This window comes from Adelges cooleyi, unplaced genomic scaffold (assembly GCF_023614345.1).
Source record: "Adelges cooleyi isolate 19-005CV unplaced genomic scaffold, UGA_ACOO_1.1 ACOO_flye_CR_arks_rails_tigmint_CR_PRNA_9, whole genome shotgun sequence".
NCBI classification, from domain to species: domain Eukaryota; kingdom Metazoa; phylum Arthropoda; class Insecta; order Hemiptera; family Adelgidae; genus Adelges; species Adelges cooleyi.
The window spans coordinates 7,991,576-8,005,960 of NW_026096579.1; the positions used below are offsets into that span (position 1 = coordinate 7,991,576).

Below are 14,385 nucleotides of genomic sequence, written 5' to 3' on the forward strand. Positions count from 1 at the left end.
TTTTCTTTTAACTTAATTTAAATTTTTACTGTTTTTCCTGTGCAAACACATTGAATTTGCGCATTGTTAACGAAATGTTAACATAGTTTGGCTTCCCTAAAAGAAACCTAATGTCTACGCGGTTTATGTGTAATTTTATGATCAAAGACCAATGACCATATTTATTCCGTTTTACAAGTATGGACTAAATCATCAGATACCATTAAATGGCATACATTTAATAATAGGCTTAACGTTTTAATCACCCGGTGAACGTGCTTACATGATGGATAATAAAGATTGAATAAAATAATACACTGTTCTTGTTGTTAAATTTTAGTGTTTATTTTGTTTTTTAATTGTGTTTAATAGAATAAAATCGGAAATCGACGCAGACTGTAAACATTTAAAAAAAAAAGAAAAAAAACTTAAAATCTAATCACTTTATGAAACCTGAGAGTAACTTAACCTAACCAGAACTTTTGCATTATGTGGGCTAGGATGAGGCCAACATTTTTTTTTGGGGGGGGGGGCAAAGTTTAAACTCGATATTGACAAGTGGTGGCAATGCCCCCCCCCTTCTAATATTAGGCATTAATTGTTATATTTTATTACATACCCTAAATAGGTAAATAAAGAATAACTGAAAATATTTTTAATTAACAACAAACATTTAATATTTTATTACTACTCCGATTCATATAATACTATTATACAAGTAATTCACACAGCAGGCATTCCTTTTTTTTTTACTATAATCATTTATTTTAAAACCATACATACTAAAGCTGTTATGAATCTGAACTAAATTTATTTAAATTTTAGGGTAGGCATTGAAACATCATGGACGAGTGAGGGGGATGGGATTTATTTGACGTTTTAACGAGACGTTTTACACGAAAGAAATTGTTTTACCGATACTAAAATATCTCATAAGGCACGGTGTATACACGGTCCAAATTTTTACCAGGACAAAACTTATGAGAGGAAAATAATATTAAAGCGCAGCATGGCGCATGACGGAGCCCGCCGAGCTGATGAGGGTAAGGACGGTGGCGGTTGTGTAGGACTGCAAGCGCCGATAAAGCTCACCAATACCGACAAATAACGCTTACGGTACACTTGGCCTGAACGGTCAACTTGATTTTGTTGTCGCCTTAAGTGTACACGTTATTTTTGAGAAAAAAACCTAAGTAAGTACACGGTCTGTTCATATGTCGTAGTGTATCATACCGTTTAATAGTACCTATCCAATTAGACTAAAAAATGTTTGTTTTCGATTTTTGGAAAATTATGAAAATTTCTGTATCGAAAAAACGTGTTGTAATTATTATGACATTTGTATAGTTTTTTATTTTATTTAAGAACGGCTTAGATTTAATTTACAAGTACAACGTTATTATATCTAACTTGTCGTGTCGAAATGTGTGAAAATTATAACGTATAGAAAAGCCTAAATTTTTTAAACACATTTTTTTCCTTACAATCAACGAAAACTTTACTACACCAAATAATATCAATGACGTTTTTTTAGTAATATACATTAAAAATCACTTGCAATTCGTTCGATATTTCGCCGCCCGACAAAGTGAGCGAGAGTAGTTTTCTAATAAAAAAATAACCAACAACTAAATTAAAAAAAAAAAAATTATTGGATTTTAGGTTGACTTTTTGCCGGAATTTCGAAACTTACAAAAAGTGCAAAATGGACCCAAACGTAGCGGCAAAATTGCAATCTGGATGGAGCTCGCTCGCGTCGTCCGATAGCAAATCATTGTTGAAGAAGTATCTCACCAAAGAAGTGTTCGAAGAGTTAAAGAACAAAAAGACCAGCTTCGGTTCGACCCTCTTGGATTGTGTTCAGTCTGGTAAGTTTATTCGTCTTTTATTAGCGCTATCATTTTTTTAGTTTACACATTTTTGTTTTTGGGATATTGGTTATGGGATTTGGGTTGGAAAATACAATATGGTGCAATTTTTAACCAAAAAATTGCCCTTTTTTTAATCCCCCTTAAAAAAACAAGCTACAAAATGTGTACATATATTTTCTATGCTTCAACATTGGCATATTTAATAAATAATAACCTCTCTTCAAAGGGCGAAAAAAGGGAAAAGACAACACTGTATCTTGTCTATGCAAAATTTGATGACACCAGAAAATTAAACAAAAAGTCATCATTTCAAATTAATATTTTGTCCAGCTACCGATGAGTTAATAAACATTTTCTATTGCATTTAAAAAACATTTTAAGTACTATTTTAATAGTTTAAGATTTAGTTCAAGCCCAAGTTTAATACAAATATATAAAAGCTGTAAATATATTGATAATATAATGTTCTTAATTACTATTTTTAATACGTTTGAGTCTATTTTTTTTCTCGAGAAAGTGCTAATTGTTTTTAAATTTCTATTATTTTTTTTTAATTAAAAAACGAATTCGTAGACCTAGAACAACCATCACGCACCTTATTATAGATTATTGCATCTTTTAGAGTTAAGTTATTATTTCTAAATCGCCCCCCAAAAAACATAATTAAAAAAATCATATTTTTACTTGTAAGTAACACACAATACGTTTTACACGTACAGACTTAACGTTTGTGGCGATTGATATGGATTAGAAAACAGAACCTATTTACTCGTGTGTTATTTGAACGGTGTGTATAGGTATAATTTTTCCAATCTATTGTTTTGGTCGTCAAATGTTAAGTAAACCTCAAGAACTCTTATAATAAATAAACGTAAGTGTTTATAGATTTTACCAATTAGGTGCCAAACTTAAGTAATAATACTAACTAAAACTCTTATGACATTATTTTGATTGCGTACGGAAATTGGAAAAGGAGGTTTCAAAAGTATAACAAACCGAGATTTTGTCGAATAGAAAAATACAAGCTATGAATAATGGTCTGCTTGATTATTATCAAATTCTTATTTCAAAACCTATTAAGGTTAACGTGATTCGTTTTGCTGGATTATTAAAAAATGCCATAATTGATTTTTTAATCGCAGAAATAGATTGGAATTGATTTTGCGAAAACGAAACTAAAAAAAACGGTTAGGTTTTCATATATTGTTAAGCCAATTTTTTTAAACCAAGGTTTGTGTGAATTTTTAATTATTTTTTTTTTTTACACTTGGTCACCCTAAGTGTGCCGCCGTGCACTCCGGCAGGTAGGTATTTGGTTTTTTTTTTGTTTTCAAGTTAGTCGTTTATATTTAGGCCACTCGCTGTCAATCATGTGCGGAGTATAGACGTGGTTTTGGCAACGCCCCTATCTCGAAAGAATAAACCAAAGGAAAAAATTCCAAAAATAATATACCGTTCGCCCCGTGTGATTAATGAACGCTTGTTAATAAATCGTACACACGCTGCCACGGTCCCACCATTGTCAGCGGGGCAGCAGCAGCAGCAGCAGCAGCAATGTAGAGCATTGGCACACTTTGGGGGTGTACATAGGACATAATATAATAATATGTATATATATGGGTAGGTATAACTACGAATGTAAGTATTTGTTTTGCCAGGGCAGACCGACCGAAATGTAGGTCACTGGGTATGTATGAGATAGGTCGTCCCGGTTCCCGGAGGATCAATATCCAGATCCTGTGCTGCACAGCATCCGCCCACAATGTTAACTTTAAACGACACCAACGGTGCACACCCCTTCGCCCATTACGGTGACCTAATTTTATATTTGAATTTTATTTTACACGACTAGTGCACTTCTTATGGACGAGGGTAGAAGTAACTGAATAAAACCCTTAACCCTGAGGTTTGATAAACCCCAAACTGTAAGAAGTTAGCAGAATTCGAATCAAGGCAAGTTTTAAATCTCCAAGTCAATCCATCACCGACATTCGCATCAGCATACAGTCAAACAGCGACCATAAACTAAATAAAATAAAAATGTCTACACTTGAAATACTGTTATCAAATTCACTTTCTAATGGTTTATTTGGTGTTTCCACGATCAAATTAGTTTTTAAAACACACCTTTGGTCTAATTTTCAACTCTCGAGTCCTCAAACGGTGTCTGGAAAATAAAAAAAACAGAACAACTCCATCCCCCTTCTTTTGGGGGCTGAACAATCTTAGGGTCCCGAGTGATACATCAGACACAAAAGAAAAACATCATTGTAAAACCAATACGTTTCGGCTTTCTTAGCTTTGCTTTGAAGCTAAAAGTAAACCATAGCAAATGTACTGGCCTACAACCGGAGTGTGCATTCTACTTTAAAATACAAAACTAAAGTTTAATAATAGGATTAATTTTCCATAATTATGCTAATTTGTTGTTTCATTGCACGAGGAAAGATAAAAAGTTGATAATTTTTTTTCATATATAGTGCTTGAGAAGAGTTGGTTGATTTTTGTACGAATGACAAAAAAAAAACTATAACTTAGAGACGTATATTTAAAATAAAATAAAAGTTTGCTTCTTAGACAAGTATTAAATTGTGTATAGTCACCATAAAATCCAAGAATTAAAAACATTAGAGGTTAATGCGAGCAAGACGCTATTAATAAAAAAATTGTCATTTGATAGATCTGACAGTATAATTTTGATACAGTAATAGAAGTAATTATACACTGTTATTTTTTTTTAATTGTTTTTATTGCATATAAAATACTGTTAATTTTTTTTAATAAGTATATTATTTTATTTATTTTTATTCCAAATAAAAGAAATAAAGATAAGAAGGGAGTTAAGGATCAACAATTTATGGAATTATCGTGGAAATTTGGTTATTTCCGGAAAAACAAGTTTTTTTAAAAATAATTTTTGAATAAAAAAAAAATGAAATAATTTATAGTAATCAATTTATGAAGTTTTACGGTAAATGATCAATATAGTCCAAGTGCAAGTATAAGTAAGTGTGTTTAGTGTTAAGCAAACGTTCTGGGAAAACGTGTCAGAGTAACCGTTCATATTATTGCCAAGAAATCTCGTTTAAGTGTTCTATATACACGGAATAGACTAAACTAGAGTCGTATAACATCTTTGTACCTTTATACCTTTTTTAAAATTGTCTTTATAACAATATCAGCTGGTGTTTGTGTACACCCACATGCGACAAGTTAATTTAACGATACTCAAGTGTTAAAAAAAGTAATACGAACGATTGCCATTCGCTCGGTTCAAGCTTGGAAAGGTTTTGAACGGTCTGTACTTCCAAACCAAATAGTTCTTTAAACATAATACAATTTAGTGCAATGTTTTTTAGTGTATAGGATAATATGATCTATTAGTAATTTAAAGCGATCAGAATATAAACAGCAATGTATGAATAACGAGAGACACCCCTCTATATAAGTTATATAAAAATAGTAATTTTGAAAAAATATGTATTTGCAACATTTTAATCGAAAAGGTTATACCTGCTGTTAATAAATAATAATGCTAATATTGTATTTTATTTTATATGGTGGGCTAATCGGGTGTAGCCTCGCCCTTATCTTTGTATGTTGGATTAGTCTACATTCAAACCGTCATACTAATATTAATTATTACTAACAGTTATGGCGAAATAAAAAAATGAAACGTTGTTCTACGTTGAAAAATAACATCACCACACGAATTAATTTTCATTGTAATTTAATTGCTTTTAACTGATTATAAAAGTGACATCAGATTTAGCAAAGACACAATTTTTTTTACTTAGCCCGGCCCAAGCTGTAATACAGCCTCTCTCCTATTGGTCGTTTATAAATCCACGTATCAAGGGTTTTAAGGGTGTGGACTTCCCAATCCTGGCCTATTGTCTTTAAGTGATTTTCATGACTAAACTATTTGACTGTTGTACTTGAAAGGTTTTGAAAATCATGACTCTGGAGTCGGTATCTATGCGCCAGACGCCGAAGCTTACACAGTGTTCGCACCGATATTCGACCCAATTATTGAAGATTACCACAAAGGTTTCAAACCCACCGACAAACATCCGGCCAAAGACTGGGGAGACGTGAACACGCTTGGCGACTTGGACCCAGAAGTGAGTGATTAACTTTTATGCAATCACATTAAAATCTCGACATGGAAATTAGGCACCCGGCGCTGGATAACATCTAAAATGTGATTTTCATAGCTGTTTGTTTCAAGCGACCCATGACCCTGGACAAGCCAAGGCTATTAATTGTATTTTTTTTAACTTGCTATTGAAGCATTATAATGATTCTGATCGTCACATTTTTGTTGATCTCAATACTTTATTAATAGACGATTTGGGAAAAGGGAGAGAACTTTGTTTTTTCTATACTCTAAAATGTTCATACACGGACTACTACCCTTCTTCCTCTGTGCCCTTCATAGTTCATATGTCAAAAATAACGATTGACTTATGCATGGACACAAATCCACCTCTTGAAATGACCCATACATGTGTATAATGTATATACCGCTGAAACCCATGTTGTCTTACCGACAGAACAAATATGTGATTTCCACACGAGTGCGATGCGGTCGTTCGTTGGTTGGTTACCCGTTCAACCCTCTTCTGACGGAAACGCAGTACAAAGAGATGGAAGAGAAAGTCTCGTCAACGCTGAAAGGACTTGCCGGTGGCTTGAAAGGAGATTTTTATCCGTTGACTGGCATGTCCAAGGAAGTGCAACAGAAATTAATTGACGACCATTTCCTGTTCAAAGAAGGAGACAGGTTTTTGCAAGTATGCGCTTACGCTCGAATCGCTTTTGTTGGATCTAAAAAAAAAAAAAATGTTTATTATTATCTTATATTATTTGGTATAGGCAGCAAACGCATCTCGATTCTGGCCGACCGGCCGAGGCATATTCCATAACCAAGACAAAACCTTCCTCGTGTGGTGCAACGAAGAAGACCACTTGAGGCTGATCTCTATGCAGATGGGAGGAAACTTGGGCGAGGTAACTTACTTACAGTTTAAGCAGCACGGGCACATTAGGTGTATTGTGTGAACTATGATTACACCCAAACAATAATGTTATTAGGTTTACAAGAGGCTGGTGACCGCCGTGAACGACGTTGAGAAAAGACTTCCGTTTTCTCACCACGACCGCTTGGGCTTTTTGACATTCTGTCCGACCAACTTGGGAACGACCATCCGGGCTTCGGTTCACATACAATTGCCCAAATTGGCCGCCGACAAAGCCAAACTGGAAGAAGTTGCCGCCAAGTATAATTTGCAGGTAAACAAAAAAAAAAAAAGCACCGAGTATGGTATATAATATTAGGTATTATGAGAGCTATATATTATTATTATTATTATCATAACACCTATAAAATAATAATTATTATTTTTTGGTAAGGCAATTACAAAAGTGGTTCGTTATACAAAAAATATAATTTGGTCTAAACACATTTGATATGTTTAAATAATGAGAGATATATATGTACAATAGAATGGAGCCAAATTAGACAAAAAAAAAACTACAGGAAATGGTTTTTTTATCTGTAGCAGTGTTGCAATGCATCATTTTTGTTTCGAAAAAATACATTTTTTTCATATAATTTTTTAATTCAAATGATATTTGTCTTTTTGACCAAAATTCGTTTTGGTCAAAAAGACTTAATTTATTTGACAGTAAAAACAAAAAAATTATAAACGAATTATGTGTTGTGTAATTTGTAAACAAATATTTAGAAATAAAACGATTGATAATAATAGAATAATTTATTATAAATTTAATGTAAAAAAACAATTAGTAGGTAATGTGATTTAAATCCCGAAAATATAAAAAAATATATAATTGTTTCAATTCGGGGTAAAATATATATTAATACCAACTAGTAGTTTTTAAATATCTCAAAGTGCAATACAGAAATTATAATGAAAAAAACTTATTGGGACTTGACATTTGTATGGGTTATAAATAATAATTGCGGGGAAATAAACTTACTAGAAAGAAAAAATGGAGAGTAACCCCTTGTAAAATGTATTAGTTGAAAACACTCAATTTGTATCTTAAATTAAAATAATAGGAATAATCATAGATACAGATTTCCCATATTTTTTATTTTAACTACAAATTGTCAAAAATAACGCAATTAAAAAGAGTTTAGTTTTAAATATTATATAACATACATTTTAATACTACAAAATAATTACACACATAACACATTTCCATTTTAAGCGCTAACTGATAATTTTAAATAAATCATTTGTGATCAAAATATTATATGACACAATAAGAGACTTACAAATTGTTAAATTTTTAATGCGTTTTAAAAACAGCTTTTCAGTATTATAACTGGAAATAGGCAGATGCGTGTACCAATTGACAAAAAATATTTTAAGAAAATAACTCATGTCTTATCTAATTTTAGGTAAGAGGAACAAGAGGCGAACACACGGACGCCGAAGGTGGAGTTTATGACATTTCAAACAAGAGGAGAATGGGACTGACGGAATACCAAGCTGTCAAGGAAATGAACGATGGAATAAAAGAGCTGATCAAAATCGAAGAACAATTGTAATGCTTATTAAAAAAAAAGTTAATATTTATTTTCAATTGTCAAAATTCTAGTCACAATTACAATAACGTGTAGCCATCGCTTTTTAAATTATTCGCACCCGTTATTTATTTCAATTTATTTATTTGTTTTAATATTATGTTAATAGTGACCAACGAAAATAGATTTAAATTATTCTTAGGTACCTACTGGTCTACTATATGAACCAAATACTATACAGCATGTTGTCTACCTGAATAGGTATAGATCTGATTTTAAAATTGTTTAACTATTTTAATATTATATTATTGTACCGCTACCTGTGTCACATCTAGTCCGTAACGTTGAATTATAAAGTATATTATTGCATTACAAAATGGCTCAATAAAATTATACAAAAAATATTATATCTGTTCATTTGTCAACTAACTAAATACTTTCACCTGCTGCATAAAACCACTTAGTCAAATGGCTTTAAATCCAACTAATTCCTGTTGAGTAAATGAACTAAACGAAAATACACAGACATGCTCAATGTATAATTAATTACCTAAGAACACAGTTAATTATTAGTATTTCAGTGTATCAGTTTATTATTTTAATTAGATATCAGAGTATAGATTTTTGTATACCAAGTTCCAAATGAGTAAGAAAAAAAAAATTAAGTTCTAATCAACTATTTCGCTACTCAAGACAGTACTAGTTTTTTAGTAAGAAATTTCTTGATGGTAAGAAGCTTGTCATAATTTTAACAATGAACCGATTAAACATATTAAATGAATACTATTACAGAAAAATAAAAACAAGTAAGTGGAAATGGATTTAAATTATTAAATTTTTGCTGCATTTTTAAAACTTTTTCATAAGACATTTTCGTATACCATTCATTGGTAAAACGTTTACCGTTGACAACATATTTTCCTGTACAAACAAATTTGGGAAAATTGTTAACATTCGATAATGGATAAGTTTGGTGAACAATTATTCGATTTAAACAATATCATATAATATATTATATTTTATTATATATGCTGTGATGTAAAAATTATTATTCAAACATATTTGTAACTATAACATGTATCATAATATTTTAAAATACACTTGGATAGTAGTTGCCGCTGGATGACTTACAACTAAATATTATACATCAATAAACTAAATAAATAAACATAGTTTGAGAAATATAAATACCTATAAAATACATTATTGAAATGCTTAAAAAGTATTTGAATAGATACTTTACCACACCGATGGTGTTATTATAATAGAGTTGAAAAATATACCATTCTTATTTTTGTAACATTAATAATAAAATAACTTTACAATTAAAGTATAAATTAATAAGCTATAAAGGTAACAATTATTGTATTTAAAAACAATACACAAAGCTTATAATAACATATAATTTTCTAAAACTAAAGTTAGCACATCAGATAATTATCACAAAAATAATATTAAACGAAGTTTTTTCTATATTACTCCGAATTTTTTTTAAAAAACATCTTACTAAAAAGTTGAGAAGTATTTCTTTACAGTTCATTAGATAATGTTTTTATTAACTCAACAACAGCAAATAAAAACTATCGTAGCCAGATATCTAGGGCTCTATACAGTATGAATCATATTTAAAAACTTCCAATACAAAACCAAATCATGTGGTTGAATGATCGACTATCGTTTTGATGAACATAGCTAATCCGTATTCGTAAATTCCCATTTTTTCATACTTAAACAAAATCAACGGGTAATCGCAAATGCCATTTTTGGACCATAAACACACCATGTTTTCACTATCGTATCTCTTAAACACAGAATGATTAGAAAAGTCTATCGATGGGAATTTCTTCGACGCCACCCCTCTGTACACGTGAATGCCCGATTTAAACGGCGCTTTATACATGAAAGAAGCGCTGGAGTTTGGTTCGAGGCCTTGAAAAATTCTATGTGTCGAATACACGCTACCGGTCTTGTAATCTTCTATTAACGACGTAGGATTAGATATGGTCGTATCGAATACGTTGTCTATCATCGAGCCATGGGAACAGCCCTTAAGGTTATAGGTAGAACTAAACGTTTGATTGAACTCGGTTTCATCGAAATCACCACACACTTCTGTCACTAAAAGTTTTGCATCGTTGTATTTCGTTACAATATCGTTTATTTTTTCGACCACCCAATCGGCACAAAACTCTACTAGTCTTAACGATTTGACGGTGTTCAATCTGGAAGTCACTTCGTCGACGACCAACAAAAATTTAGACAAGAGTTCATTGAAGTAATGATAGTACACAAAAAGAGGTTCTCCTGTTATTTCGGCTAATCTCATTGTGAAATTCAGCATTACATTGAAGAAGACATTTTTTTTAACAGGATGATCACACTTAACGTCGAGTCCTTTGACGGTACAAAGGACTTGAAGGTTTAGACTGTTCGACAGGCTTTTGATTTCACTCAAGAGGAACGCCATCACATCGGATGCGAGCGCAACGAATCGGTCGGGAAATTTAGGAAAGTTATAAAAATAACTGACGTACAGTCTGGCGTAGCTCATACGAATAAGTATCACCTGAGCATTCATATATGGGTTTGTAAGAACGTGGGTTTTGGGTATAACGTATTTTAAACAAGACAAATATGTAATATTATAATTTTCAAATACTTTGCACTTTTTCACCGCATCGAGCTGCAAAAGAAGTTCCGCCTTATAAGGTAAAATGTACGTGTCTACCAAAGCGGCTAAGTGTGATGTATCATTTTTTTTACCCCCGAGCAGTATGAAATTTGTGACCAGGCCTTCTATGTATCTTTTGTAAGATACAAGCGATAAGTCGGGAGTCGTATTATCGATTTCCGGAAACCATGTTCGAAAGAACCGAGGGCTTACAGTGTGTTTTTGAACAGAAAAAAATGCGTCTTCACGTGATTTAGGATTATTCAAATTGGGTAAGGCGCTTGAACTAAAAAAATCTACGTTGGAAAAATCACAACAAACCAAAGCTGTAGTATCCAAAAAAATACCATTGGGTGGATAATGTATGCTGTCTGCCTGACTAATTTGCCGAGGATTTCTGGCTCTTAACAACATTACGTGATTGATGTATGTTTGGAATTCTTTATAGAATGTGGCCGATGCTAAGTCAATAAAACACACTACACCTTCGTCGCAATATATTCTCAATAAAAGACTTAAAAGCTTGGCGGATTTGACGTAATAATGGATCAGGGTAAGGCCCAGCGTGTATCTCGGTTTATCGTAGTTTTTAGCGATCACGTTTAGTACTTGGTCACAGTGATCGTTTTGTAATGTAGTCAACTGCTCTATCGTATCGCCGGAAAAATTGACTACAAGTCCAAAAGTCGCTGAACAAACATAATGTTTTAGGTCCATCTTGTCAATTCCAACCCAACTGGGTCTTTCAAAGTTGAAACGAAATTGTTCAATTTCCGATTCCCTTTGGCGGCTCTAAAAAAAACCCCAAAAAACGTTTTAGTTTAATTAATAATGCATTAATTATATACTCAGTGTGTATCACCGACTACAGAGTTTGATGATTTTCAGAGGAGATCATGTGTGATTTAAAATTAAGACTACCGGTAAAAATGTTCAAAATGAGACATTTTATTGATAACAATTTGTTTATGTGTTTTAATTATTATATAGGTGAAGAATATTATCATTATGACAACATGTTTTTATCTTATTGGACAGTTTTTGTTACGATGTTTAGACTTTAATAGAAAGGAAATAAAAATGGACATATTTGTTTAATTTTACTACTTGATAACAGAGTAAAAAACAAATGATACAGGAAAAATTAAATCAAGAAGAATTGTTCTACCCTTTAGAGTATCTAATTTAAGGTTATGAAAATTTACTCTGTTTTATGCATTATTTAGTTGTAAAGTTAATGTACTTCTTTGATTGACAAATGAGGAACTCCATCAGTTGGGTATCTGACTCCATGCCATTTTGTAGAAAATACTGAAAATATATAGGTAGGTAAATTAATTGTTAATACTCAATTCAAAATATAAATATTATCTTAAAAATATTTCAATTTACCTTCTGAAAACCCACTTTTAGACCATTTTGACATTTTCCCAATATGATTCAAATGAAAGTCTGTTGGTGAAATTTTACTTGTCAACAAAGGCTTGTTAATACTGTCTTCTATACCCATTGATAAACATTTGTCGAACCAACAAAACCAAAAACCAACCAATTCTTGAGATTTCATCATACCACATATTTTTTGTTTAATCTCCGGAGAAAAATATTCTACCACATAATTTTCAGGGTCGTTGATCGTTTGGTTTCTTATAATGCACGACGAAAACGAACTTATTTCCACCTGAAACCACGTTAATAAAATGGGAACGTTTTAAGAAAAACAATTTAAGCTTATGAAAAAAAAATAATTTAAAAAAATTATACTATACAATCAACTACCTCATAAAGTTCTTTTAATGTAGTATTATTCAAACAGGCGCAAAATTTTATAGTAAACTTTGGTCCGAAAACATTCAAGTGAATCACACCAAAGTTCATCTCTACATTTTGCAATAATCCATCTTTACACGGACCAGATGTTATCGCTGAAATTATTAAAAACAAGAAAAAATTAGAGTTAAATAAAATTTATCATCTTATCTTAAGTGCTTTCATTACAAACATTTAATTTTTGTCCTATAGTCGGGAGGTTTGAGAATCGTCCATTCAGCATCGAAGAGCGATTGAAAGCCCAAACAATAAATATGTTTTATGTTCTTATAGGGACATTTAATGAATGGGTCTTTTTCAGAGCTTTTACCAACAGATATAAATCCTGCACCCCATTTTATCCAAAAGTGTTTTGTTTCCAGTTCGTTCAGAATATTTGGAGTATTAACCGTAACATAAGACGAGTCTTTTAGTTTTATTGTTGTTTCAGTGTTGTCTTTACAGCCAATATTGATCTGAAATTAAACATTGATGTTAAACTACAACTCAACTATAAAAGTTTTTAAAAACTGTCTACTTTTAACAATATTACAATGTACTATTGGTAAAATGTTTTGATTGGCACGAATTTTACAATTTTTAAATCATGACAAAATAAAATTGAATTTATAGGGCTTAATAATTATGGTTGATGAAGAAACCAAAATTAGTTTTTAAGTAATTAGGAATAACTTTGATTTTACCTTACCTAAGAAGAGGTCTAATATACATGGGTAGTGGCTTGCGAGTTGTAGTCATTCAACAAAGGAGTGTGAAAACTATACTCTGTCACCAATTGTATATGTATATTGTACATACAACTGACAATAACATTGCACATAGGCACAAGCCACTTCCGATTTATATTTATATTATATCAATTTCTAATTACTTCATATGCCAAATTATCTTCTGGCGATGGCAATTGGTGTTCAGGTACTACTGACAAGAAAATAATAGCATCGCTTTTGCATTTTAGTGAAAAATATAATTCACCAACGTTTATTTCCTTGTAAACTAGTGTATCCATTTTGGGGCGTTCCGAGTTTTACGCTTACACTAAGTAACAAGACATGCGTATTTATTGTGTTTTTTTCAAAGTGATGTTAAAAACAAAACCAGACGATTTAAAACATATGTCAGTACAATATTATCGATATACAACCGGAGAATTGAACCAAAACTATTATACCTACATTACAGTTGTGTTGAAAGTTATGTTTCACACCTCTATTATGAGAAGCAAATCGTCTGATTTTTGTACGAGTTATAATTTGTAAAATATAATGTAAGTATCGTACCTAATTTACGAAGCAAATTTTTTTTTTATAGATTAATCATCATGGTAAATAAATAATATTGGAAAATTGCGTATGTATAATAATAACAATATTTATGACGGTGTCGCATAATTCTGTTCCGTGATAGTACACAATTTGCAAAGATAACAGCTGATAACAATATGTAAGCAATATCCGCTATGGCGAAAAGTGATA

The 14,385-nt window shown here is 31.6% G+C and overlaps 2 protein-coding genes across 3 annotated transcripts; one reads left to right on the plus strand and one right to left on the minus strand.

The window, feature by feature from the left end:
* The first annotated feature begins 1,045 nt into the window (after window positions 1–1,045).
* LOC126846111 (arginine kinase-like) lies at window positions 1,046–8,813 on the plus strand. Its single transcript, XM_050585267.1, has 8 exons — window positions 1,046–1,172; window positions 1,514–1,567; window positions 1,642–1,847; window positions 5,796–5,974; window positions 6,407–6,646; window positions 6,729–6,863; window positions 6,948–7,145; window positions 8,284–8,813. The coding sequence occupies exons 3-8, from the start codon at window positions 1,685–1,687 to the stop codon at window positions 8,431–8,433; spliced, it is 1,065 nt and encodes a 354-aa protein (XP_050441224.1). The 5' UTR covers window positions 1,046–1,172; window positions 1,514–1,567; window positions 1,642–1,684; the 3' UTR covers window positions 8,434–8,813.
* Window positions 8,814–9,657: 844 nt separating this feature from the next.
* LOC126846305 (uncharacterized) lies at window positions 9,658–14,311 on the minus strand. 2 transcript variants are annotated; one of them, XM_050585612.1, is made up of 7 exons: window positions 14,191–14,311; window positions 13,782–13,948; window positions 13,083–13,365; window positions 12,860–13,005; window positions 12,473–12,761; window positions 12,324–12,391; window positions 9,658–11,872 (listed from the first exon to the last, which is right to left on the minus strand). In XM_050585612.1, exons 2-7 carry the CDS (start codon window positions 13,917–13,919, stop codon window positions 10,061–10,063), a joined length of 2,736 nt encoding a protein of 911 aa, XP_050441569.1. In that variant the 5' UTR covers window positions 13,920–13,948; window positions 14,191–14,311; the 3' UTR covers window positions 9,658–10,060. The 2 variants fall into 2 exon arrangements, with proteins under 2 accessions (XP_050441569.1, XP_050441570.1); XM_050585613.1 differs by lacking the exon at window positions 14,191–14,311 and having other exon boundaries at window positions 13,782–14,184.
* Between the last annotated feature and the right edge of the window lie 74 nt (window positions 14,312–14,385).